We start from the raw sequence: 26855 nt of genomic DNA, 5'->3' as shown, positions 1-26855 counted from the left end.
GGCAGGCGAAGTCCTCAAAGAATAGCTTTATTGGAAATATCATATTGGCACAGATCTGGTGAAAACCAAATCTAAAAGTTCCTGCAGTTTTCACTTACCAGTAATTAAAAGTGAAAGTTTGTCACTTCCCCCCAAACCCTCAGTCACATGGTCCAACCAGCATACAGTCCAGTTGCTAAATGACCTCAGTCTCCTCTTTCTGAACACCTGCGGGAATGTCCTTGGTTCCCAAGGGAAAGCATTTTGTTTTGGCTATAGCTATCTCTATTCCCCCCTCCCTATCCCTCAGCTCCAGTCAGCACTGAAGCAGGAAAATAAAAAATGGTCTCAGTTCAGCCAACTTCAGGGTTGACATACACATTGAAGAAGTAATAAATTCTTCAGAATTATTTACAATCTGTAATTCACCATTCAATAGTGATACTGGTCTATAATTTCTTGTTGAAGTTAAATCTTGCCCCTCTTTAGCTTTCTTTCTTTCTTTCTTTCTTTCTTTCTTTCTTTCTTTCTTTCTTTCTTTCTTTTTTTCTATCTGTGTGCTGCTTATCTCACAGTTCAAGGCAGTTCTTCACGATTATTTTTTAGCAATCTAAAAATTCATGGGTTTTTTTTTTTTTTTAATTTGATTTATATGCTGCCCTTCTCCGGGGACTCAGGGCGGCTTACAATGCGTTAAGCAATAGCCTTCATACTTTTGTATATTTATACAAAGTCAGCTTATTGCCCCCACAAACTGGGTCCTCATTTAACCTACCTTAGAAAGGATGGAAGGCTGAGTCAACCTTGAGCCTTGGCGAGATTCGAACCAGCAGTAAATTGCAGGCAGCTGTGTTAATAACAGGGTGCTTTAAACCACTGTAGTACCAAGGGTTTGGAATGGAACAGTGGTGGTGTCTTTATTGTTACTGCATAACTACCTCCAGCTGAGAACTACTCCTTCAGGGTCCCATGGCAGCTGGTATAGCCAGGTTTTTTTCCTGAAGGCCAGAAGAAAAGGGACAGTTCTAACTTTCAGTGGCAAGATATTCCAAAGGACAGAGGTCAAGGCAGAAAAGACTCTTCTCCTAGACTCCAGCAGCCAAAATTCCTTGACTTATGGGACCTGCAGTAGGCCTCTTCTGCCAGAATGAACGGGGCAGATCAATCCCATTGGGAGAAGATGGTTCTTAGGTATCGTGGACCCATGCTATAGAAAGCTTTAAATTCAACACTTTAAATTGGACCTGAAACTGACAGGTTTAATTTAATTTAATTTTAGCAACAACATTATTAGATTGGGAGAAGTTTGAGAATTTCCCAGTTCCAAAAACTTATTGTTCTTTCTGTTCTCTCTCCAACAGAATATGTCAAAAGCTTTCTCTCGCTGTGACTTAATAGAAAATCTTCTTCAGAGTAGCTGCACAAAAGATGATATAGAGTATCCAGTCAGCAATACCTTCATACTGGAGGCCAGACCTCTCAGTGCCAAAGGATCAGGGAGTGACATCACCCAAATGACTCCACAGAAGATTGAACTCCACCTGCGTCCAGGTAAAACCAGATTCAGTACTTGATTTATCCACAGAAAGCCTTGAGTTTGTTCCTCATATCTATAGAGTAACAGTAAGAAATAGAGAAGAAAGCATTTACATAAGAGTTTGAAGGACTGCTTCACTTGAACTGATAATGCTGCAAACATGGTCCAGTAGTCTGAGACAATATGATGATAGTTTGATAATTTTAGAGCTATCCTATGATAGCTTCAGAGCTATGTTGACTTGATTATTAGCTGTCTATTCAGAATGGAGATATTACGTTCTGGCAATGGTAGTCAACTTTTGAGATCTTGTGGGCATACTGGGAATCTGAGGACAAACTAAAGCTACTGTTCACAAAATGGCCACCATTTTGGATATGTCCAATCTTTCAACCTTCATTTACTAGAAAGGCTTACTACCCTTTAGCTTTTGGGATCAAAAAGCAGGTTTAAACAAGTTTCTTGTTGTTGTTGTTAAGAATGTGCACACATTTCATAGCAAAGCATTTGGCAGCAGCCACCCATTATCTTTATTTTTCATAAATATAAGGCCTATCTGGTGTTTAGAACCATTCTTGGAAATAAATATTGCTGCCTTGTCTTGTTAGTGTTTTTTATTTGTAATTATATATTTGAATATTGTAAGCCACCTAAAATCATCTGGAGTGGATGGCTGTAATAAGAAATAATAATGTGAATTTATACTGTTTCATATCAACTTATCACTTATTGATTTTTATTAAAAATGTAAAGATGTTGGCTGAAGCAAGCAGTCAACAGTGACCAAAAGAGATGTCTACAGATGTGCTTATGCTTGGCCATCACATTGCTTTGCTTTGATTTAGAATATTGATCTCGTATGGCCAGAAATATCAATCAGGAGAAATAGAATGGTGTATGTTTAGGTTAGTTTATGATAGCATGAGTCAGTAACAATGTGACTTAGTAAATCAAACATTCGGAAAGAATAGGCTAGGTTGAAATCTTTGGGAAAATATCCCTCATCTTTAGTCCTTCGGTCCTTATCCAATTTTGCTATTTCAGATGACTCCCAAACTTTCTCAGTACAAGTGCGTCAGGTGGACGATTATCCCGTGGACATCTACTATCTAATGGATTTGTCTAACTCCATGAAGGATGACCTCCGTAATATCCAGAACTTAGGTACCAATCTTGCCATGGAAATGCGCAAAGTGACCAGCAACCTGAGGATTGGCTTTGGAGCTTTTGTGGACAAACCTCTGTCCCCTTACATGTACATTTCTCCTCCAGAGGCCATTGAAAACCCATGCTATGAGTAAGTTCTCTAGTCAGAAGAAACACTGATGATTGTATCTTTGTTAAACAAGCCTGAATTCCCCAACTGCAACTGAGGTTAGCTCCCATCACCTTCTGCCAACTTGGCCAAAAATCAGAGATGAAGGGTGTTGTAGCCTAGAAGCATCTCAAACACCTCAGATCCCCTATCTCTAAAGCTAAATTTTATAATCTGTAGATTAAGATTGCTAAATGTGTATTCCTATTCCTTCTTTATCTTAAATATGTGCAGGCAGAATGAAATATTTCTTTCTTAATATCAGGTAAAATCTAGGGAATTTCATAAGTTTTATTATATTTTAATTCATTTTATCCATTTGTATAGCTGCCTATCTTAACAAGTAATTCTAGGCAGCAAAAAAACAAAGAAAAAAAAAACAACAACCCCAAATTAAAAAAAAAAACAATTACAACCACAAATCCAAAATTAAAAAGGCAGAGCAGACAAAGAAAACATCATAGTCTATACAACTAGGGTATGGATTCTTTCACACACTCAGGAATCTAGAACCAGGCACAGAACCAGATATTCAGAGCCTTATGAAAAGCCAGGAGGGTTGGGGCCTTCTTGTCTCCAGTTGGATAAGGTTTCATAAAGTGGACACTATAACAGAAAGGGACATCTTCTGACCCTATTGATCAACATTCCTTAGCCAGTGGGTTACAAAGCATGCCCATCCTGCCAGACTGGATCAGACAGACAGAAACAACAAGGATGAGATGATCCCTCAAGTAACCCGGTCTCAAACATTGAAGGGCTGTAAAGGTGTCAACCAGACCCTTTAGTTATACCTGGAACAACACTGGCTCACCAAGTAGTAGTGTTATATAGGCGAAGTAACTCTAGGAGTAAGTAGTAGCTGGGTTCCTCCTTAGCTATTTCAAATATTTATTTTTGACTCTCGTGGGAATAAATAGCTAATGTATCTAATGAGGACACTACCATGTGCTTTTGGCAACTACTGTGACAGAGGGGAAGAGCTGAGTTAAGGACCCTTTAATTGAGCTCAGGAGAAATTGATTGGATTGTTTAGCCGGGAGGGTGTGTAATGTGAGGCCAATGGCTGTGCTAAGTTCTGTGGACTTCCTTAGGTTTTCATTTTCCTGTTCCCTTTTCTAAGCTTAATATGCTATTTTTTAGCTTGAAACCACCAGATGATCACTGCCTACCAATGTTTGGCTACAAGCATGTCCTAGCTCTCACAGATGAAGTCAAGCGTTTCAATGAGGAGGTGAAGAAACAAAGTGTATCTAAGAATCGAGATGCACCTGAAGGAGGATTTGATGCCATTATCCAAGCAGTTGTCTGTGATGTAAGAGGCAATCTCTATTATGGGGTATTCAGAGTTTCTCAAAAAATCATTTCTCTGGTGCCAATTAAGTGGGCAAATATGTATGGGTTGCATACATTCCACTTTGGGGACCAGAGACATTTTGTCTCCTAAATATTGGTCAACTGCATGTTTTCAGAAGTCAACCATACTTAGGTTGTCATATATAGTCATTGAAGGGATAGAAGGAGCATCCCCAACCCCAAGAGTCAATTAGTCTGCCTGCCTTTAAACACTTGGAGTTTTTTCTCTCTCTCAAATATGGGAGTGGGTGACCTGTTGGATGAGTTTTTTCTTCTTTTTTCTCCCACTATGAATAGAATAGAATAGAATAGAATAGAATAGAATAGAATAGAATAGAATAGAATAGAATAGAATAGGAGACCTTGGAGGTCTTCTAGTCTAGCCTCCTCCTCAAGCAGGAGAACCTATACTATTTCAGATAAGTGGCTGTCTAGTTTCATCTTAAAAACTGTCAGTGATAGAGCGCCCATGATTTCTGAAGGCAAGCTATTCCACTGGTTAATTGTCCTCACTGTTAGGAAGTTTCTCCTTAATTCCAGGTTGCTTCTCTCTTTGGTTAGTTTCCAACCATTGTTTCTTGTCCTGCCCTCTGGTGCTTTATAGAATAATTTGACCCCTTCTTCTTTGTGACAGCTTCTCAAATACTGGAATATTGCTATCATGTCGCCCCTAATACTTCTTTTCTTTAGACTGTCACTAGCCAAACCCAAATCCTGCAGCTGTTCTTCATATGTTTTAGTCTCCAGGTCTTTGATCACCTTAATTGCTCCTCTCTGTTACTTTTTCCAAGGTCTCAACATCTTTGTTGTAGTATGGTGACCAAAACTGGTTGTAGCATTCCAGGTGTGGTCTTACTAGATTTTATAAAGTTGTACTAGCAATATGTATCTATGTTGCTATTTTGCATTGTAAGTTTTTACATTTTGTTTTATTATATGATCCTTACTGATATTTACTATTGAATCTAATAATGAATATATATATATATATGAGGTTTTGTTTTTGTTTTGAACATATCATGGAGCTTATTTTCTTACAGGACAAAATTGGCTGGAGACCTGATGCTTCCCACTTGTTGGTCTTCACTACAGATGCCAAGACACACATTGCTTTAGATGGGAGACTGGCTGGAATTGTAATACCCAATGACGGGAAGTGCCACTTGAACAGCAATAACTATTATGAAGCTTCCACCACACTGGTGAGGGTATTTCATTTCATAGCCACAGGATTGGATTTAATATAGCTACAAAAATTGTTCCACGATAGCAGATGATACACTTGGCTGGAATTCCATAAACTTTAGGTTTACTTCCTCCAGATAAATGAGACTTCAAGTGCTGGAATTTTCAATCAATGAGGCTATCTGTATGCTAATCACTAGCACTATGAACAATAGTGTGACTCCATGTTTGTCTATGTGCTTATTCCTGATAAAAAATGGGTTTTTTGCCATGTTGATTTAACTTTCAGCTGAACTATCTGAATTTTTAGATAGAGTCATCTTATTGATGAGCGAGGCAGCATATAAATCAGATGGATGGATGGATGGATGGATGGATGATAGATAGACAGAGATAGATAGATAGATAGATAGATAGATAGATAGATAGATAGATAGATAGATAGATAGATAATTTTCTTACTCAGTAACGGTATTGCTGTTCTTCCTTCATTAGCTAACCCAAAGTACCAGTACTTTCTGCTTTAGCTTTTTTCTCCTTCCCAGTGATGATAAAGAAAAGTTCGTCTTTGGGCTTTCAGGAGGACAGCAGCATTACTGAAGGACAGGAAGATGAATAGAAGGATGACTTAGGTAGCCAGTGGGACTTTGTAATCTGAAAGAAAAAGGCATATAAACCCCAGAATCTTCCCATTGCTTTTGTCCTTCTTAGATTCTCTGTACCAAAAAAAAGAGAATATGTGTAGCTTGGGGTTGAAATGAGGGGTCCTTGGTGCTGTCTGGGCTTCATTGTTTTCTTGCAGATGTTTTATTACCCAAAATAGGAAATATCATCAGTGATGGTAAGGAGTGGGGTTTGCTCCCAGTTTATATTCTAGTGGTTTGCTCTAACAGAGCAAAAGCCATTAGTATAAAATATAAACTGAGAGCAAGCTCCACTCCTTACTATCACTGATGATGTTACTTAATTTGGGTAATGAAATGTCCACAAGAAAACAACTAAGCTGGGACTGCATTAAAAACTCCTAGATACTTTGTTCAAAATGAGATGCTGGTTCAGTGCTGGCCTAGGTTGTCAACAAATTCTGAACAATGTTCAGCTCAATGTCCATGTCTGAAGCTTTTTTCTGGGAGGTATATAGTATACAGAGATATATTGCACCCTCAGTGATAATCCTGTAATTGAGACCAGACCATTCATTGTTCCGTGAAGAAATCAGGCTTTCCCTAACTTTAATAATGTTCTCAAGAGCAATAATTTCCCATCTGGAATAAATTGCATTTTTACACTAATTTGGGAGAAAGTAAAGGTGGTGTGCCTAAAATCTATGGTGGATGTAGTTTTATTTACTTTCTGCTCCTAATAATTCTTCCCAATGACTATGCTCTCCAACCTCTTCATTCCTATAGCACCATTCTAGATTGTCTGTCTTGCTCACAATAGAAGGGGACTGTAGATTGTTTCAAGAGGTCATGAGATCTTCAGTTTTAACATGATGATAGGTTTACTGTAAATGTCTTGAAGATTTGGAAGAAAGGTGAGATAACAATGTTTTAATTAGGTACAGTACATAAAATAACTAGTAAGTGGCATATTTCTATGTTCAACCAATTCCAAGCAGTTATTCTTTTTTCCTATGAAGTGATAGGCAAGAAAATTACTCATTTGACTCTCTTGATTTTTCTTCCCCAGGATTACCCATCCCTTGGTCTGTTGACAGATAAACTCTCACAGAAAAACATTAACTTGATTTTTGCAGTGACTCAGAACATAGTTGGTCTTTATCAGGTAAGAAGAAACAATGATCCACGTTATGGTTAGGGAATATTGTGGGACTCGAAATTTGAAACAATAAAAAGTTTTGTCTAGATGTTGGGTTGCTGTTTCCTTTTTTGCTGTCCTTTATTAGAAAAAAGAAATCAAAGGACTATACAAAAGATAAGAAGAGGGTAGTTCTGACTCCCTTTTAAAAGTTTTGTAAAAATTCAGTCTGACATAGAAAAACTGTATCCCAATTTTCTTAGCTTGTATATGTCCATTTAAGGGAAATTTCTGCTGTTTTCTTTTCAGAACTACAGCGAGCTGATCCCAGGCACTACTGTAGGGACCTTGTCAAGGGACTCAAGCAATGTTTTACAGCTCATTTTGGATTCCTATGGGGTGAGTCCATGAATAGGAATGTCTAAGTTTCACTAGGTTATTGTCAGGATTTGTCTGACACTGGACGCAAAAGGTAACTTCTGTAAATGTTAAAATACCAAACTGGTGGGGGCAGGGGTGGTAAAAAAATGCCTATGGGGGTAGGAGCACAACTATATAATTGAAACCCTGTGCATTTAATGAGTATTATAATTGTGACATACATGAGAAAGAACGTAACTTTGATCACATGGTCACAGATTCCATTTTGACTTTTTTGACTTCACCCAAATATGTTCTTATCCATAACTAGATATTTAAAGCAACAGCTTGTACTTCCCAGCCCTCTGCTTGACTAACATTTGTCACATACCAAAGATATAACACAGAGCCTTCTAATTTAGGGGATGAATGGAAATACAAATAGGGAGTTAATTTCTAAAGAACTCTAGTAATTTTATTTGGAATTTAGACTTTTTTAAAAAACAAAAGCCAGATAAAATAATTGATAAATGACTGCACTTGAGGGGTTTTTTTGCATTGTCCCCTCCATGCATTTTCTGTTCCTGTATTGTGGCTTTCTTAAATTTATTTGCTAAAATAAAATTATGTTACCAATATAGACAATAAAGTCCTGTTGAACTGTTTTCCCTAAACTTAAAACTTCTGGTATTGCCTTCTTTTGAGTATGGCAGCAGGATGGACATACATTTATGTAGGCAGATCTGAATCTAAATACATAAATGTAGATAGCATAAAACCCCAGTTTCACATTAAAACTTTCATAGCAAAGTTGTCCTTTGTATTTCTTATCTTTTCTATTAACGTTGAATCCACCTCCTGTTTTGGAGGGTGTCTTTGAATCCATGTGGACTCCTGGCAATGGCCTGGCATGTCTATGCAGTTTTCTTGACAAGATTTCAGAAGTGGTTTGCCATTGCCTTCTTCCTAGGTTGAGAGAGAGAGAGAGAGAGTGTGTGTGACTGGTACAAGATCACCCAGCTGGCTTTGTGCCTATAGCAGGACTAGAACTCACAGTTTCCCGAGTTTTAGCTGATGCCTTAACCACTACATCAAACTGGCTTTTTTGTTTTATGCTGACTGAATCACTGAACAGTTCTTTTTAATAGTTCAGATTCCTATCCCTGGTGATCAGCTGATAGATACTTACAGAAATCTACATTAGGAACTTTATGGCTGAGCAATCCAATCCTTGATTTCATAAGAACATAGAAATGGAAGGAGCCATTTAGGTAATGAATCCAATCCCTACTTAGTACAGGAATTCAAAGCATCCTGAGCAGATAACTAGCAATCTATTTCAACATATCTAGTAAAGAGCAATCCAGCACGTCTTTGGATAATTGATTCCATGCTGAACTATTTTTATTGGTAGAAAGATTTTCCTTACATTCAGATATAATCTACATCCCCAGTAATATAAATCTATTATTCATTGTTCTATGTTCTGAGCAGACTTTTCAACATTCTTCATTGAAATCCTTTAAGGCCTTTGAAGAATTTATCATATATTTCCTCAGCCTTCTCGTCTCAAGGTTATACATCCCCATTTACTTCCATCTCTTTTCATGAGACTTAGCTCTTAGACCCCTGACATCAGTGCTTTTCACTTCATCCATTCTAGGTTGTCTGAATCATAAGGCTCTGCTATTAGCCACAATGGCCAAAAATGATAACATATGCATCATGACATCGTTGAGCAAAGGAGACAATAATATGATTGTGTCGGTCATGTTATTCTCTCTGACTGCAAGTCAGGGGTGGGCTGCTGGGAGTTTGCAGGGGTTCAGGAGAACCTCTAGCTAAGATTCTGTGCAGTTCAGAGAACCCCCAAATCCCACTACTGGCTAGCCCCGCCCACTTTGCTCTGCCCCTCCCAGGAGTCCTCACGCAGCCCATTTTGGATGCAGGTAAGTGCAGGGCATGCATGGAGGCTTGGGGAGAACGAAAAACAGGCCTACCGGAAGTTCAGGAAGGCCAGATACAGGCCTGTTTCCGGCCTCTAGAGGGCCTCCGGAGCCTGGGGAGGCTGTTTTCACCCTCCCGGAGGCTCGAAAAAAGACTCCAGAGCCTGGGAAGGGCAAAAAAGCCCTAACCCGCCATGATGCGGGAGGCTGACTAGGCCACGCCTACCATGGCCACACCCATCCAGCAACAGGGCAGAGAACCCCTTGCTAAAATTTTTGAAGCCCATCTTTGCTGCAAGTAGGTGTCACGTAATTTTCATTAAAATATGGTACACATGTCATTTGGCTTTCCTTGCCCCATATGCTACCTATTCATCCCCCTGGTCTCAATCCCTCTTTATCTATTCAGAACGGAACACTGTATTGAGGGTCTGATTGTCATAGGTTAAGAGAAAGCTATTGTCTCCTGTAATTTGGAAATATTCCTTCTGTTAATGCAGCCTTAAACTGCAGTTGCCTTTTTTTATTTGCAGCAATGTTACATTGCTGACACATTTTCAGTGTGTAAACAACTTCTATTCCAAGATGTTTTTCACTGAACCAAAATAGTAGTTGAGTAGCTCTGCCTTTTCTTTGCTATTTGTTAGCATTTTGCCATCTTTACAGAGCAGCTGTTGCACTAATTCTTTTCTTGTGAGTGTATCGAAGAAGCTCTTTTTGTTATTCTTAGCATCCTCTGCCAACATCCTGCTGAGCTTTAATCTCCCCAAGTCTATGTCTACAGTTCTGGGCTACTTAGATGCCCCTCTTGTTTTCCATTATTTACCATGCCAGGCTTATTCTAGTGTCCCCAATATTTTTCTCTCTGGAATTGTTACTGCCGTATTTTAAAAACTCCCATCCATATTTAATTGATTTTCCCGTTAGCTTCCCCTGCCTTGGAATCTACATCAACTCTAACTAATTTAGGTAGATTGAAGGAGATACTGGTTGATTATTAAAAAAAAAAGAAAAGAATTGGAGCCTGATAAATTTAAATTGGGAAGACTAGTTGGGTTTTTAGATGAGGTCTGCAACTGGATGGAGGCTAATTTTATCTTTCTGTCCTTCCTCAGAAAATCCGTTCCAAGGTTGAACTAGAAGTCCGTAATCTCCCAGAGGAATTGTCCCTTTCATTTAATGCCACCTGCCTTGATAATGAAGTCATTCCTGGAGTTAAGTCTTGTGTTGGACTCAAGATCGGCGATACGGTGAGTTATGGTTGCACCATATTAAGGCAGAAATAATTGTAGAGAGTTGCAATTAAAGCTACAATTAAGATGGTGATTTCCCATCACTTTTAAGAGGAATGTCATACTCTACTACTGTACCGCAAACATGCTATAGGGTTAAATATTAACCCCACAAGAGCTCTGAGAAACATTTATTGTAAACTTTGGTCCAAGCTATTTAAAGGAACATTTGATGAATAGAATATACATCTTTCCATTATCAAGCTGGGCTTTTGTCTCTGTTTCCTGAGTCACCAATTTGGAAATGACCACTTGATATCAGTCCTATTTTAGCAAATGTCTGTTGGAAAAGGGGCCATCATTGTTTTAAAAAGCTCAGCTATGATGAACCTGAATTAATTTTAATTAAATTTAGAAACATAAATTCCTGCAAAGAATAGGTAGATTTTCTGGTCAAAAAGCTGTTCCTTTTTTAAGTTGCTCTCTGCATTGTAGCAAAAAAAAAAAAAAAAAAAAAATCAACACAAAATTTGTGTTTTTTAGTATGTGCATCCAGGCAACAAATGCGTCACTCTAATGTACTGCTATAACAAGAAGCACCACTTCAGCCACACAAAATAGCCAACCACAAGGAAGAAGCAAAAAATAGAGATAAGTGCCAAGGAATCATGGGTCAAAAAGACCTCAATTATAGGACAGTACATTTTTTTTTATTGCAACAATTACAATAAACCTGCTTCCTTCCTTCTTTATGAACAACTTATTTGTAAAGAACCAATAACACTTTGACATTTCTGAAGTTTTGCAAGAAGACCCACAAGGCACCTTTTTAAACTCAGAGATTTGAGAGGAACACAATCAGACCCACAATATATTTACTCTGTTTCCCCAAAAGAAGACATCCCCTGATAATAAGCCCAATTGGGCTTTTGAGCGCATGGCAATAAGGCCAAGCACTTATTTCAGGGTTAAAAAAAAATATAAGACAGGGTCTTATTTTCAGGGAAACACGGTATTTCTGGAAAGGTTGTACACAAAATGGACCTCATATCTGGGAAGTTCAAAACATACTTTGAACATTTGTTTGTGAGAGCTCATCGTCATATGTTCCTAGTTTCTGTACAAAATTCAGGCTTAGGAACCATTTTTATGTAATGTTTTTTCAAAACATTGCCTTCAACTCCTCTCCCCCATATCCATGGCAGTGTAAAGTAATATGTAGCTATTTTAGCTTTAAAGCAATTTCCCTCTTCTCCTGACACAATTGTTATTGGAGAGAGAATGTAGAGTGTTTTATTTGACAATGAGGTTGGGAATGCATCAATGGCCACCTGTGATTTGCCTAGCTCCTGTTGGCTACTTTAAGTTGCCTTCTATGCAGTAGTACTGACCCCCATGGCCATTTTGGCATGGACAGCCAAATAATTTATTTCCACAAAGACTCTGGTCTGTGTAATGGTCAAAGCTAAAATGAATAAGCATTTGTTGTATGACTGAGCTACATGAACCTTAAATTCCTAGGGACGTTCTTTCCTCTTCCCAGTGTGAAATGCACATTTTAAGAATCCAACCTCTTCCTGTTGGAGAGGTTGAATTATATTAGAGAAAAGACATTCACTTGTGTCAGTAGCATCTTAGTCTCTCCTTTAGTATGTGGCTTTTGCCTTGGTAGACCTGTGAGACACAAAGTGAGAGAAAAACATTGCTTGGGTAGATAGTGAAGAGAAAATGTTTTTCTGTGAATTCAGAAATTTTGTACATTGTCTCTGTCTGAACTATGCTAGGCAAGGATGGCAGTAGCAGAAAGTGGCTATAGCAGTAGAAAAGCAACGATTTCATGTTACCCAGCACACATAATATAGATTGTGACAATCATGGTTAGAAGGCCCTTCTCTCAGTCTTCATATTCTGGTCATTTCCCACACGGACTACTCCAAGGCATTCTACATGGGACCAATACTTGAAGAATATCTGGAAGCTGCAGCTGATGCAGAATATGGGCACGCTAACAATTTTGCACATTCTGAAGATTGTACCTATAATACCTCTGCTGTATATGCTACATTGAGTGCCAGTTTGGTTCCAGGTCTGAATAAAAACATTGAATTTAAAGCCCTTCATGGCATGGGACCAGGTTACTTCAGAAACTGTGTTGTCCCAATTATATTGATCCATCCCACCCAGTCCGACAGGGAAGGTATATATGGGCAGTGCTGATTAAATAATTTCAATTGGCAACATCTAAGAAGAAAGCCTTCTCTGCTGCTGCCCCTGCCCTCTAGAACATCATTCCTCTCAAGGTAAGATCTGCCCCCACCTCTTGGCCTTCTGAAAAGGCCTTAAAACCTGGCTCTGCTGATGGAGATGCTAGTGGGTTAAGAAGAAGATTCATCTCCACCCCATTCTGTACCGGTTCCTACGTTAGCTAATTTTTGTTAAGTTAAATTTTAATATTTATCATATTGTAAACTACCCAGAATTGCTTGATAGTGAGCTGGACAGTATATACATTTAATTAATTAATATCTTGCTCGCAGAAATGAGGTTCCCCCACCTCTTTTGGAAGAACATGATGACTTTGGCTCTGTCAATTGATGCAAGAACTAAAGAATAGCAGGCAAAGTAGGGGTTGGTTTCTGACCTGAGGATGCTTCCTCTATCTTTTAACTAAGTTAAACTTAACTTTTTAAACTCTGTTTTATGTTGTTCTTTACTCGATTTTAATTTTGCTTTTAATTAAGTCATGATTTAATTGATTTTATGGTTTGTATTTGTAAACAACCCAGAGTCACTTGGATAGTGAGATGGGTGGTGTCTAAATTTGATAATGAAATTATAAAATAAAATAAATCGATGGCTACTATAGGAATAGAAATATTTAATGTAAGTAAGTAATACTTACTTTTTTTGTTTTAGTTTTTTACTGTCCACTACATAACCAGGCACTTAAGATAGTTTCCTCATTAGCCCAGCTTATTTATGATCTTGGAGACCAACTTAGGGGAAAAAAATGAAAAAGAAGTTGAAAATGATTTGAGGAAGGGATGTGATGATGAACAACAGTTGGACATTTTTCTTCCATCCACAAATTTTCCTCCTGCAATTAATGAGTATATCTTCCCCTTTTTATTAGTAATAGCAGGGGTGAAATTCAGCCGGTTCTCTCTGACTCGGGTGAACCGGTAGCGGCGGCTGCAGGAGGCTCCGTCCACCCACGCGGAGGTCATGATGTCCCTTTTTTGGTGACATTTTAAGCCTCTGTGCATGCGCAGAAGTCTTTGTGCATGCGTGGCGTGCACACATTTGCAAACCGGTAGGGAAGGTAAGTGAATTTCATCCCTGAGTAAAAGGTTAATTAAAAACAAACCCATGAAGATATCCATATAGTTTTTTTTTGCAATCATGTGGAATTGGTTTCTCAAGGTTTCGTTGTTGTTTCTGAACTTTACTGCACAGCCTGCAGCCATAGATTTTTTTGTAAGTGGTCTCCCATTAAGACACTTTGCAGGTTTAACCCTGCACAGATCATACAAGCTGATATATTCTATTGCCTGTTGCAGGTACACTAGCACTACAAGGAGACTATCCCTGTGCTGATTTTGCAACCAGTGACTCTATCTAAACAATTATACATTATTCTGATTGGTTTTTCTCTCTCTTTCTCTGTGTATAGATCTAAACTGAATGTGACATATTTAGGATATTAACTTGAGTAATTCTTCCTCTTAAACCTCTTCCCAGGTGAGCTTCAGCATTGAAGCGAAGGTCCGCGGTTGTCCAAAGGACCGGCAGACCTCTTTCACCATTAAGCCAGTGGGCTTTGAAGACAGCCTGACAGTTCTGTTGAACTTTAACTGTGACTGTGCTTGCCAGAAGTTCGCTGAACCTTATAGCAAGATCTGTAACAATGGGAATGGCACCTTTGAATGTGGGATGTGCCGTTGCCACCCAGGCCGGCTAGGTTCCCTCTGCGAGTGCTCTGAGGAAGAATATGGCCCATCCCAGCAGGACAATTGCAGTCCCAGTCAGGGGCAACCACTTTGCAACCAGCGGGGAGAATGCATCTGTGGCCAATGTGTTTGCTACAGCAGTGACTTTGGCAGGATATCAGGCAAATACTGTGAATGTGATGACTTCTCCTGTGTTCGCTTCAAAGGGGAACTATGCTCAGGTGAGTGGCATCAACCTGAGGGAGTGGGATGGGCTTCTAAGAGCTGTACACACCCGCAAAGAAGAATGGTTTTTCCCCCCTTTCTGTCTTAAAAAAACACTAGAATGTTTAAATACAATACTAATGTAACAAATCAGGTAGTCCTTGAGCCCAAAATTTCTGTTGTTAAGTAAGACATTTGTTAAGTAAGTTTTGCCTCATTTAATAACCATTCTTGTTATACTTGTTAAATGAATCACTGCAGTTGGTAAGTTAGCAACCCGGTTGTTAATAAATCTGGCTTTCCCACTGACTTGCTTGTCAGAAGCTCGCATGACTTTGGGACACAGCAGCGGTCATAAATATGAACCAGCTGCCAAGCTTCTGAATTTTGATCACATGATCATGGGGATGCTGCAATGGTCATAACTGTGAAAAACAGTCAATAGTCACTTTTTTCAGTGATGTAACTTCGAACGATCATTAAACAAAGTCAAGGACTACCTGTATAATCTTTAAATATAACAATTTATATTTAAAGGTTAGATAAGATAAACGGGAAAAATGCAAAGAGCAAAGAAAGAAAATATCATGATTTCCATCTTTCTTTCTATTGAGTTGTTCCATCATTCCTCTTTATAACCCTCTTCACCTACAGGGAGGGAGGGAGGGAGGGAGGGAGGGAAGGAAGGAAGGAAGGAAGGAAGGAAGGAAGGAAGGAAGGAAGGAAGGAAGGAAGGAAGGAAGGAAGCCTTGCAAAGTTCTTTTGATTAGAACTGACACTGAAAAAATGATGTATGTGTTTATACTGTGGGAAGCTGCAGTGTTCTCAAAACACACCTGCAAAAATGTAAATTCTTCAGAAAACACTTCATAATTAATAATCATAAATAGGATCAGAAACATCTGTAAGGAGGTCATAAGGGGGCAAATAACAAAAAACATGTTGCTCTATCACAATGCATTCTTTTTGTATGTATATCATGACATTACGCACATGTATGTAGGGATAAGAAATATTTAGTATTTGGTACACCTTTCCAATACCTAGGCTTTTACATTTTTATTAAGGAATGGCAATCTTTCACAGCATTCTCAGCAGCTCACATAACCAATTCATAACAACAACTGAGAGGAACAATTCAAGAACATTTGGAGAACTAAAGTGCCTCATTTCTGGAGTATATTTCAGGTGTTTTATGACATAATCATGTGGTTTGAAAAATAATAGAAGGTGCTATCTTTTTATTTCTCTATTTTTGTCCAGGCTGTGAGTAAGTGCAGGAGTGTAAGTATATCACAGATTATTCACTCTCCTTCTAGCTAAAGGATAACTCAGATATTTAATTATCATTGGGATTGTAAACACACAGATGCAAAGTTATTTATGTTTGCCAGAGCAAGTTGGAATAACTATAAACATATATAATTTGTCAAACTTGTGCTTTACTAAATTATTTGAGAAAGAACTGAAAAATCTGTTCCTTAAGAAAGAATTAAATCACAACCTTGGTATAGTAGGAGTTAGCAAAAAGCATTTGCTCCAAAAGCAAGCTAAAACTTGCTGCTTAAGGAAAAAAAAACAGTTAAACACTGTTTCCTACAATATAACCATTAACTTAGTGATCCAGATAGAACTCAATTTGCTTTCATGAAAGAGGGGGAAAGTGTTAGAAGCAGCTATCTATTTGGAACTCATGACTGCTTTGTGTGTGTGACTCAGTGTTAAAGGAAACAATTGCTGTGATTTGATTATAAGAAGTGGAGGGATTGTACTAGAATCTTGTGTCTAGAACAACAACTCATTCTATTCCATGGAAGTTTCTGTGCGTGCTATAAAATACAACTATTGTGCAATGCGGGATGTCAGAATGTTCCTCAAACATTGCTAAAACAGGCTGGCCAGGTACACATCTCACAATTTAATCACTGTGGTTTTTTCCCCCCAGAAACTTATTGTACTGTTATTTTTCTGTTAAGTCTGTTCAGTGGCTACCAGGACAATTAGAATTGATCTGGGCTGCAAAGTCTCATTTGGACCTAATTTTCCACTTGAGGAAAACAGCCATGGCTGCTTCTGCTTAATAATAAACAGCCAGGACACAGCTAGAGGGCACAGTTTTGTACACAGTAATCTCAGGATTGCAATTGCAACTTGGTACTACAAAGGGAAGGAAGGTACTTGTTTTTCTCAAGAACCCTTTGTCCAACTATTTTTAACTTGCTCTGAGAAAGATGCTAAGAGGCACTAATTGTCTTAGATATATGACCAAAAATGAATGTGGGGTTCTTACTGCTCTTGGAGCTTGGTTGATTTCCTGCAGAAGTTTCATTAGCAAACTACATAACATCAGCAGTGGAGTTTGATCAAAACTGAATGTGAATTCTGAATGGTTTTGCCATATCCCTTAGTGGCCCTGCTGTTACTGTATACTTCTAAGAGCAATCTGTTGTCCAGATGAAGATGTTCCTCAACAAGGAACTGGGAAAGATTTCTCTATCATATTACATTTCTTTGTGACATGGGACTTCAATTAATCTTGTGTATGAGAGCAAGTTAAGTGAAATGGCTCGCAAATCTGATTCTGAGATGTGAAGTTTAACTGGAAAATCCAAAATCTAATCAGACATCTGTAATTGTTCCAAGAGCCATTTCTATTTTTGCTATTCAACTTTCCAACCCTTCCCTTCAATATCTTTTGATGAAGCCATTGTCTCTTGGTTTATTCCAGACAAGTAATTATTTCTTAACTATGTGACAAACTCACAAACTGTTTCTAATATTGTATACATTTTCCTGGTACTGCTAGAGATTTTGTTCCACCCAGCTGCTCATTCAGCTCATTTTCCCCATGATTCACTGGAATTTCTCATTGACTAATCTTCATTATCATTCATCCTCTGCAGAGGGGGCTGCTGTCTGTGTGGCTATTTGTCTGTTTGTATGCCTGCCTGTCTATCTGTCTGCCTCTCTCTCCCTCCCTCCCTCCCTCCATTCATGAATTTGTATTAGTAGGTAGGTCAATACTATAGAAAAAAAAATACTTCCGCTGGTTATTTTTGTAAAGGCCTCTAAGCTTTCCTCCCATAATGCAATAATTTTCCGATTCTAATGACTTCACTGCTTCAGTAGTTTCAAAGGGTCAGTGCATAGCTGAACAAAGTGTATGCAAGGGCAGGTCCTAGTTATTTGGCTACTATTAAGAGCAGACACTTCATTGCCTTTAGCTTTCCTTGTCCTAGATCAGTGTGCTAGCTGATGAATTCTGGGATTTGAAGTCCCCACGTTTTAAAATTTCTGAGGAGATTGAGAAACACTCTTCTAGAGACACAATTTTGCACTATCTACAATGGCTAAATTAATAATTATATTTCTGGGATGATATCAGAGATGTTAAAATAAGTGATCCTGTTGTACCATTACAGACATTTTGGTGAGTAGAAGCTGGTGAGTCTCAAATGAGATAGACAAAAAGGTCTCCCTTACATACTTGAGAATCTGACTTTTCAACCTTTTTGTGTTTTTAATTAATTGTGTGTGTGTGTGTGTGTGTACATATACATAAACACACACACACACACACATATACACACACCAACATGCAGTACTGCATCCTGAGATATGACTCAGCTCTAACTGTATGCATAAAATGAAGAGGAGTTGGTATCATAAGTCTTGGGAAACTAGTTTAATCCTGCTTGGAATGTCTGAAGGGAATCCTGACAGACTTTGAAGCCAATCTTTGGAAGAAGCCTTTAGAGTTCTTTGGAGAAAATAGGGAGAAATTGTCAATAATAAAGTAATAAGAAACTTTTCCGGTTACTAACATTTGTATGACAAAAAAAGATCAGAAAATAAGAACCACTTCCCTAAAATCAGTCAATGATCTCCAGAAAGTATGTTATCCTGTTTAACTTTTATATTTGTTTTCCATGTGATTGAGGAGAGAGATTGGGAAGTAGAAGGGAATTGACTCCTTTCATGCTAAAATTGAGATCTTAGCATTAAAAAATAAAGTTTTCTGAGAAGTATCCCCTTCTTCTCCCTTCCCTTCCATGGCCTCCAATACAGACCCATTTTCATATGATTGTTTGCCTGTAGGACATGGGAAATGCATCTGTGGAGACTGTGCCTGCAACCCTGACTGGACTGGAACATATTGCAACTGTACAACTCGGACAGACACGTGCATGTCCAGCAATGGGCTGATGTGCAGTGGAAAAGGCCGTGGATATTGCGCCTGTGGAAAATGTGTCTGTACTCAGCCTGGCTCTTACGGAGATACCTGTGAGACGTGCCCAACCTGTCCTGATGCCTGCACCATCAAAAAGTGAGTGCCAAATTCTGATTTGGTTTCATGAGAAAGAAACCAGTTCTTAGGGTTTGAGTCTTAGGACTTTCCAATTACTCATAATCCTAGGAATGGTACCTGCATTCCTCAGGAAAGAAATTGATTTTTATTCAGTAATGACCTAATTTCAAGATTAGTCCTCTGAACTAAATTTCAAAAACACTTTGGAACTTTGGACTTCTAACCAAATTATCTTGGTCCCCTCAACAGCAAAGAACACTAAGGAGGCTGCTTGTGATATTGCCTATAGCCCTTAGAAGATGGCCCCTAGACTTGCCATACATGAAACAAAGATTAAGTTTGGAACAAGTTTGTTCTCAAACAGCCCCAAGCTTTCAGATGCATTATATTTTAGCTGTTATACTGCTTTTCTCTAACACCAGGGTCTGAAATTCAGGATATTTAGAAGTATTAATGATTTGGATTTTCAGACTCAATGAGCACACAATATAGTCAAACCTTCCTCACTTTTTGTCTTCACTGACAATCCAAATTCAGGAAGGGAGAGATGCAATGGGAGTGATATAAGTGATGATGATACATATTCAGCAAAATTCCTTAAAATTCAAATGATCACATGTGCTATAGCTTCAAACGTACAAGTCCTAAATATTCTGCATTGTCTGATGAGATGTGTGTTACAAACCTGTTTCTTATTTTAGTGTATGTGCTGCTGAAGTAAGCACAGAAAACTTCTTTCTGATCATTTGATAATGATTCTTTTCAGAATCAGGGACACTGAAGTACCCTCTCATTAGTAATATCAGCATTTAATAAGATCAAGTACCTTCCTAGGATAACCATTATAAATTAAAATGGCAGTCGATAAATGGCTTTGAAGATTGCACTTGATTTTCAAGGATATACTGTATTGACACATGGAATCTGTAGGATCTTGCTGCTTTTGTCAAAATGAGGAAAGCAATGTTGCACAATTAGGCTGCAAATCAAACCTTTTTATACATAGGTGCAACCATGTTTGCGAAAAGCGCAGGCTTTGCACTGCAATGACGCAATAGTGCCTCCATTCTATACCTCTTGCTCTTCCTGTAAATGTGGCAATAGTGAGCTGAGGGTTAAATGCATAATAAGTGATGATCAGTTGTGGAGACTTTAAACTTTTTAAACTGTTCTCCTAAAAGATTGTGTCCATGCCTCTCCCTAAATTGGTAGTATGAGGGCCTGGAATGAAGCTCTCTGCCTATACTTGACAGGCCAATAGGAATAAAGTCTGTAGAGTCATCCCTCAGATCTTTTTAAAACAATGACTGCTATTTCCAAATCATTGGGGATCTGGCCATGCTTGTGAATGAATGTCAATATTTGCGAACAGCAAGAACAAATTGGAGTGCACTTTCTGAATTGTTTTTTTATCTGCTCAAATCGGGTTAGATCATATCCCAGGAGCCTTCCAAAGTCTTAACAATCTTAATCAAATTCCTAGTGTGTGATGACATTATTAATGGCCACTCAGATAAATTGTCTAAATCCCATTCATAACATTTATAAGTCAGTATCTCCTCCTTGTAGAATTAACTGAAATACCTTTCTCAGGTTCCTGGTAAAATATTTTAACTGTTCGTTAATTTGATATTACATTTTTTGCTGTCTATCTCACTGCAAAATGACTATATAACAGTAAAATTGTCTGTATCATCCATAACTCATTTTCTACAGTGAGATACTAAAATAGGGCTGGGAATTTTGTCTAACTTGTCTGAAAAAGTTCTGTACCAATTGTTCTTTCATAGTATTTCTTTCCTAGCAGTGAAGCAATTTCTTAAATAGTTTTTTGTTTTACTTAAGAAGATTCTGAGCAGATAGTACATTATTCTTGTGTTCTTTCCACATGCATAACACCTATGGTGACCATGTTTTCTTTGCTAAAAATAAAGGAAAAATACCCAAAAAGGGAGGAAATCTGAAAGAATCAAAATTTTAAACTGTTTATAATTGGGCTTTATGGAGGTAGATTCTGGAACAAAACCAAGAAAAAATATACATACGCATATGCATAAAATATAAAAATGCATATTCTAATAAAAATATCTAAACTCAGACAGTACAGGTAAATTTATTTTTAAAAAACAATTCAATTTCCATATTTTTCACACGAATGTGAAAGAATGTGCATTGTGGTACCAATTCTACAGTACAAGTTTAATACCAAAAAAAAAAGGACAAACGTAAGTTTTTTTTGGGATGGGGGGGATGATGTAAGGTCACTATAATTACAGCTGGCAAAAACCTTTTTTTTTTTTTTGGCTTTTCTATTTTTGCTTCAACAGATTTAGTGTTGAACCCACAATTTAGAGTAAGATAATGTGGACTAACAATGTTAGGTTAAATAGGTTGTTTTTGTAATCCTTACACTGTCTTGCTATATATGGAAACAGGAAGTTCTGCTGAAAGCAAAGAAAGATATGAAGTGCTGGAAATGTCCTGCAATAATACAGTCTGCAATTACTTTGTCCACATGGAGGACAACCGTCTCTTTCTGCTGGGAAAAAAAAGTGATAAAAGATTTCAGCATTAATCTGAGACCCATGGTTCAAACTGTCTAGTTTTTAAAGGGGTCACTGTCTGAGGAAAACAGTGGTCGGTCAGTCAGTCAGTCAGTCAGTCAGTCAGTCTGTCCGTCCGTCCGTCCGTCTGTCTGTCTCTCCCTCCCTCCACCCCTTCTCATATAGCTGCCCACCTTATAACCAACTCTGGATGGTTTCCAATCAAAAATACAATGATCTGCATTTCTTCTCTTTTATATCCTTCATATCCCTATTGTCGCTCTCTACAAAGCTGTACAGAGTTCAAACTATATTTTATCTTTCCCATTTTCTATTTGTACTCCATCAGAGTCTTTACTGTTCAGGTCACTTTTTCTACTTGCTTATTTCTGGCTAGTTTACTTTTATTCCTGGGCTTTTTGGTTTCTGTTTATTCTATTTAAACAATCTGTTTATTCTGCCTGCTCATTCTGTGGCCGGGACTATCAAACTCCCCTCCCGGGTTCTGCTGCTTGATAGGCAGCTGAGTTGTCCTGATGCTACTGGAGGGGCTGGGAAGAGGCAAGCAGTGGCAGCCTATCTCTCCTCAATCAATGATTTTGTTACTTTTATTGACCAAAGCATGTGTGTGGGGGTGGATTGTTTGCATAAATAAAATCATTATCAGGAATAAAAATCTCCTTCTGTAATGCTGCTCCTTGTGTGATAAGTTACCACCTTTCCTGGTGGTAACTATAAGATCCTGGTGCATCTCTAGATTGGGTGTTTAAATTAAGAAAGTTTAAATCTGTATGTTACATGTGTCAGCTGTAACTTAAACAGAAATTGGCTTGATTGCTGGTCATGTGGCTGCAGCAGTACTTCAGTAGGCACAATAGTAACCTGCAGCTCTTGTCATCTTGGTTAGGATTGTCTCTTAGGATTGATTGTCCCTTGCATGCAGATTTGTTCTCCAAGTAATCCATTGGTGCCTCCAGTGCCTTACTATCACATCTACTGCCCTTTCATAAGACTTGAGCTGACAGCCAAATTGTGTGAGAAATGGGGTCTGATCACATCACCTGATTCATACTGAGGGTTTTCCCATCCCTTAATTATGCCCGCTGAATCAGAATCATTATCTTGTGAGCACTTGTAGGCATGTATTCAAATTTTTTTATGTCTGTTTATCCTCTGGATGAATCTGAATGCTCATTATTTTCTGTTCTGTTTCCTGTTCCATGTCCATCTGCCCTATGTCACGTTCCCCACTGGATTGCATTGGGCTATTATCTGCTTTTTTTAATTGATAGGAAACCGTATCCTGCATGCTGATTCACAGTTTTAATAATCACTGGGTGCTGAATGTTGTCACTTGTTTATGTCTTTTCTTGTTGGTACAAATTTTTTAGAATGGTTTTGTTGCAGTTACAACTGGAATCAGCATAGATTTTATTGCCTCTACTCATGAAGATTTTGTATTATTGTTCCTGTTCAAAGTGGGAAAGAATTTTAAGAGTGGATCAGAGCTTTTTCATCTGTTTCTTCTGCTTCTTCTTTCTTTTTCTGCTCAGGTTTCTATTTATATGACCTTGAGGCTGACTGTAGCCCATGTCTTAACTGAACCTGATAACATATCACTTCCTGTTCCATATGTCATCTCCACTGGGTTCATGCTTCAATAAAAGAAAGTCATTTGTTTCCTCAGGAAATGAACAATTTCAATGGTAGAGCAGGACACTTAAAAGTCAATACGATTCTTTAATAGACTCTATGGGAAGCCAAGTCATTTCTCTCAGATTACTATGGTAAATTTGGCATCATAGAAGACAGGCAAGTGAAGACTACACGTAGTCTTCAGACACAATCATAAAGAACTTATGACTTCACTTCTGCCACAATGATTAAGCAAATCATTCACAGTTATTAAGTGAGACATCCCATGAACATGGCTTATGCCTTTCAGCCTGCTTCTCCATTGACTCTGCTGGCCAGAAGCTATCTGTGAAGAGCACAAACAGTATTCACAGCACATCCTTAGAGGTACTGCAATTGTTCAATAACCAGTTGTAAAATTACTTTTTAAGCACCATCCTAACTTTGCAGGATCACTAAAGAGGGCATATGTTAAATGAGGACCACCTGTTTGTTAATGCAAGTTTATTGTGCCATTTGCCCTGAATTAATACTTGAAATTTGACTATCTGTAGTTTGATGCTGTTCAAGTGCAGCATCTAGAGTTATTTTATTCTGAAATTTGCATGCTCATTTCAGGAATGTAAATTGCCATCTTTGAGTACCACAATGAAGGAATAACTCTTTTTATTCTTTATTGCTAACTTTTTTTATTCCCAACCTAGATTTCCCCAACCAGATTCATTATATATTTTTTCATTATATTTGCTATAATTCTCATTCTCCTATAATTTATCCTCCTGTACGTTTTTTTCCATAAGCTCATCTATTTTGTTACTGGTATTTATGGATTGTGGGAAAAGTGAGATAACAATATCAGTAAACAGTGTTAAACCAAAAAAGATGAGCTTAACCAATGGATATTGTTTTCCTTTGTTGCTTCTTCATTCAACAGGAATGATGGCTTTTCACCATCCCAATAGTGCAAATTGTTCAAGAATAAAAAAAGTTGCAACTCACTTGTCAATCTAAATGAAACACTTCCTCTGTTCGAAGGGGTTCAGAGCTTCCGGTTCTGAGCTTTCCATGTTGTAATTCTTTTTTGAACTTGGTAGCCATTCGCTATTATATTTCTCATCTCCATTTCAATACATTGCTTCTCTCCCAGGTTTTGCAATGATAAAACTAAATAGATGCTACCTCACCAAAAAAAAAAAAAAAAAAAAAGCACTAAAATGAGGCAAGTAAGTCAAGTATGGCAGGAACTCTACTGTATTTTAATTACTGTAACTATTGCATTGGATATCACAATTTTTCAATTGGGTTACTTTCAGTGATTCTAACCAAGAGCCTAGGACTCATGGAACAACAGCAGCAGCAGCAACAACAATTTGGACTATATATATGGTGCACATTTAGAAGTAATAACTTAACTGTACTATAGCTGTATCTAACCATACTGAGAAAGAGGGAAATTGTGGTTACTGCCGTGCAAATGCTATTGAGATGTAATACACAGATTTCTTATGTTCTTTCAAAATGTTCTTTAACCAGGTTTGATTAAGTAGCCCTTCAAATGAAGAGTGCATCCTCAATAAAATAAAATGCATGCCCCATCTAGTCATATGCAACCAAGAAACTAACAGGTAACAGAGTAAGACATCATAGAGTTGTGAGAGCAGGAGGAGACCTAGACTAGAGAGAAGTCATCAAATTCCAGGTTTTATAGGGATGGGACATGGCAGCAATAATTGCTATTGCTCCCTGTTCTCCTTGCTCATGACTCTTTCTTCTGCACAGGGAATGTGTGGAATGCAAGAAGTTTGAGAGAGGAATCCTGATAGACCAAGACACCTGCAACCGCAATTGCCGGGATGAGATTGAGTTGGTGCAGGAACTTGGTATGTAAAAACTATGGCAGGTTTTTTTTTTTAAAAAAAAAACGTTGTTTTCTCCTAAATTTTTTTCCTCTTCCTCCTCCTCCCTTTTCTGACTTAGAAACTTTCCAGATGATTCAGTTGCTAAGTTAAAGGAAGGCACTCGTACCTTGGAGAGCATTTAGATCTCCAATGACAAAACCAAGGTTAAGTTGTGAATATTGCCTGCTTGAGATATAGGAAGTCTGCGACTTACAAACATTTGTTTAGCCACTGTGCAAAGTTACAATGAGGCTGAAAAAAGTGAGTTACGACCTGCCTTTGGACTTACAACTGACACATGGTCATATGAGCGCAATTCAGGTGCTTGGCAAGTGGCATGTATTTATGGGGTCGCGGTGTCCCAAGATCCCATGATTGCCATTTTTTACTTTCCCAGATAGCTTCCCACAAGCAAAGTCAATGGAGGGAGCCAGACTTGCTTAACAACCAAGTTATTAGTTTAACCACCATGGCAAAAAAAGGTTTTAAAATCAGGCATGGTCACATGAGTACTCACTTAAAAATCACATTGCTTGACAATGGAAGTTTTACCTCAGTTGTGGTTGTACGTTGAGGACTGCCTGTGGTGTTGAACATAGTTTCAGCACCATCTACCCAAACAATAAACTATGCCTATTCAGGGCTTCTGCCTTATGAAGATTATATCTATATTTATCTATATATCTACACACACACACACACACATACACACACACACACACACACACATATGGAATTATACATGTGTGCGTGTAATTCCATTTCAAAATTATAGTATATTAGACTTTTGGTCTTTGCAATGTGGACTGGAAGTAGTTAATCTCAGAGTATTCATCATTATCAAAAACCCATTAAGGTTTTAACACAAGAATTCAAGCAAGAACTCTATTTTAAAGGAGACACCTATAAATAGACAAACTATCTCAGCAGAACTCTGTTTCCCTTTGCTTTTTTACATAATAGGGAAGGAGGTTTGTCTTTTTCATGAAGGAGGGGCATTTTGCATATGTAGCTTGTTTTTGGCAACTATTTCTTTTTTTAATATTAGAAAACTATCATCAGCATATCTTCCTTTCTTGTTCATAATTAAGGAAAAGTAGAACAGTGATGTCACATCAATTCCTCCTATAGATGTTAAATTGCATCAGAAATAAGAATTTTTAAAAAAAAATTAAATAAAGGATCTTGTAGCCTTTTATCTTCGGACTTCATAGTTAGTTAAGAATCACTATTCCATCAATTTCCATCTCCAGAATCTATCCAGAAAGAGAACATAATATATAGTATCAGAGATTACTGAAAACCAAGCTGATGCCAGTTATTATTTTTTTAAAAAAGAATCAAAATATTTATAATGCTGCCTTTCTCATAATTTGTGGCTCTGGGTGACATACAAAAGATACTTCTTTTTTTAAAAAAAAGAATAAATACAGTGATAACCTACCCCAAACCAACAAAATCAAAAACATAAACCTCTAATTGAAGCCAACAATAAAAATATGCATACACATTATAGAACAGTTTCATCTACTATCCTGACCCAAATGCACAGGAGAGCCAGGTCTTTACAGCAATGCCGAAGGCCAAAAGACTCAGGACTATTAGAACCCTGGGTGAAGCTCATTCCAAAGATCAGGTGCCACAG

General features: G+C 38.0%; 1 protein-coding gene across 3 annotated transcripts in view; it reads left to right on the top strand.

The window, feature by feature from the left end:
• ITGB3 (integrin subunit beta 3) overlaps positions 1–26855 on the top strand; it is a 72595-nt gene that overhangs the window by 38447 nt on the left and 7293 nt on the right. For 2 of the 3 annotated variants that reach the window (XM_034415988.3, XM_034415989.3), the window contains 10 exons: positions 1341–1530; positions 2561–2813; positions 3975–4146; positions 5228–5389; positions 7065–7160; positions 7443–7532; positions 10555–10689; positions 14413–14842; positions 18924–19152; positions 25092–25192. In XM_034415988.3, coding sequence (XP_034271879.1) covers positions 1341–1530; positions 2561–2813; positions 3975–4146; positions 5228–5389; positions 7065–7160; positions 7443–7532; positions 10555–10689; positions 14413–14842; positions 18924–19152; positions 25092–25192 — 1858 coding nt within the window. The remainder of the gene's footprint in view (positions 1–1340; positions 1531–2560; positions 2814–3974; positions 4147–5227; positions 5390–7064; positions 7161–7442; positions 7533–10554; positions 10690–14412; positions 14843–18923; positions 19153–25091; positions 25193–26855) is intronic. The other variant, XR_015734211.1, reaches the window with a different exon arrangement.

The sequence above is a fragment of the Pantherophis guttatus genome, chromosome 4, assembly GCF_059756535.1.
Source record: "Pantherophis guttatus breed Tessera chromosome 4, ASM5975653v1, whole genome shotgun sequence".
NCBI lineage: Eukaryota > Metazoa > Chordata > Lepidosauria > Squamata > Colubridae > Pantherophis > Pantherophis guttatus.
This window is presented reverse-complemented; position numbering and strand designations above follow the sequence as displayed.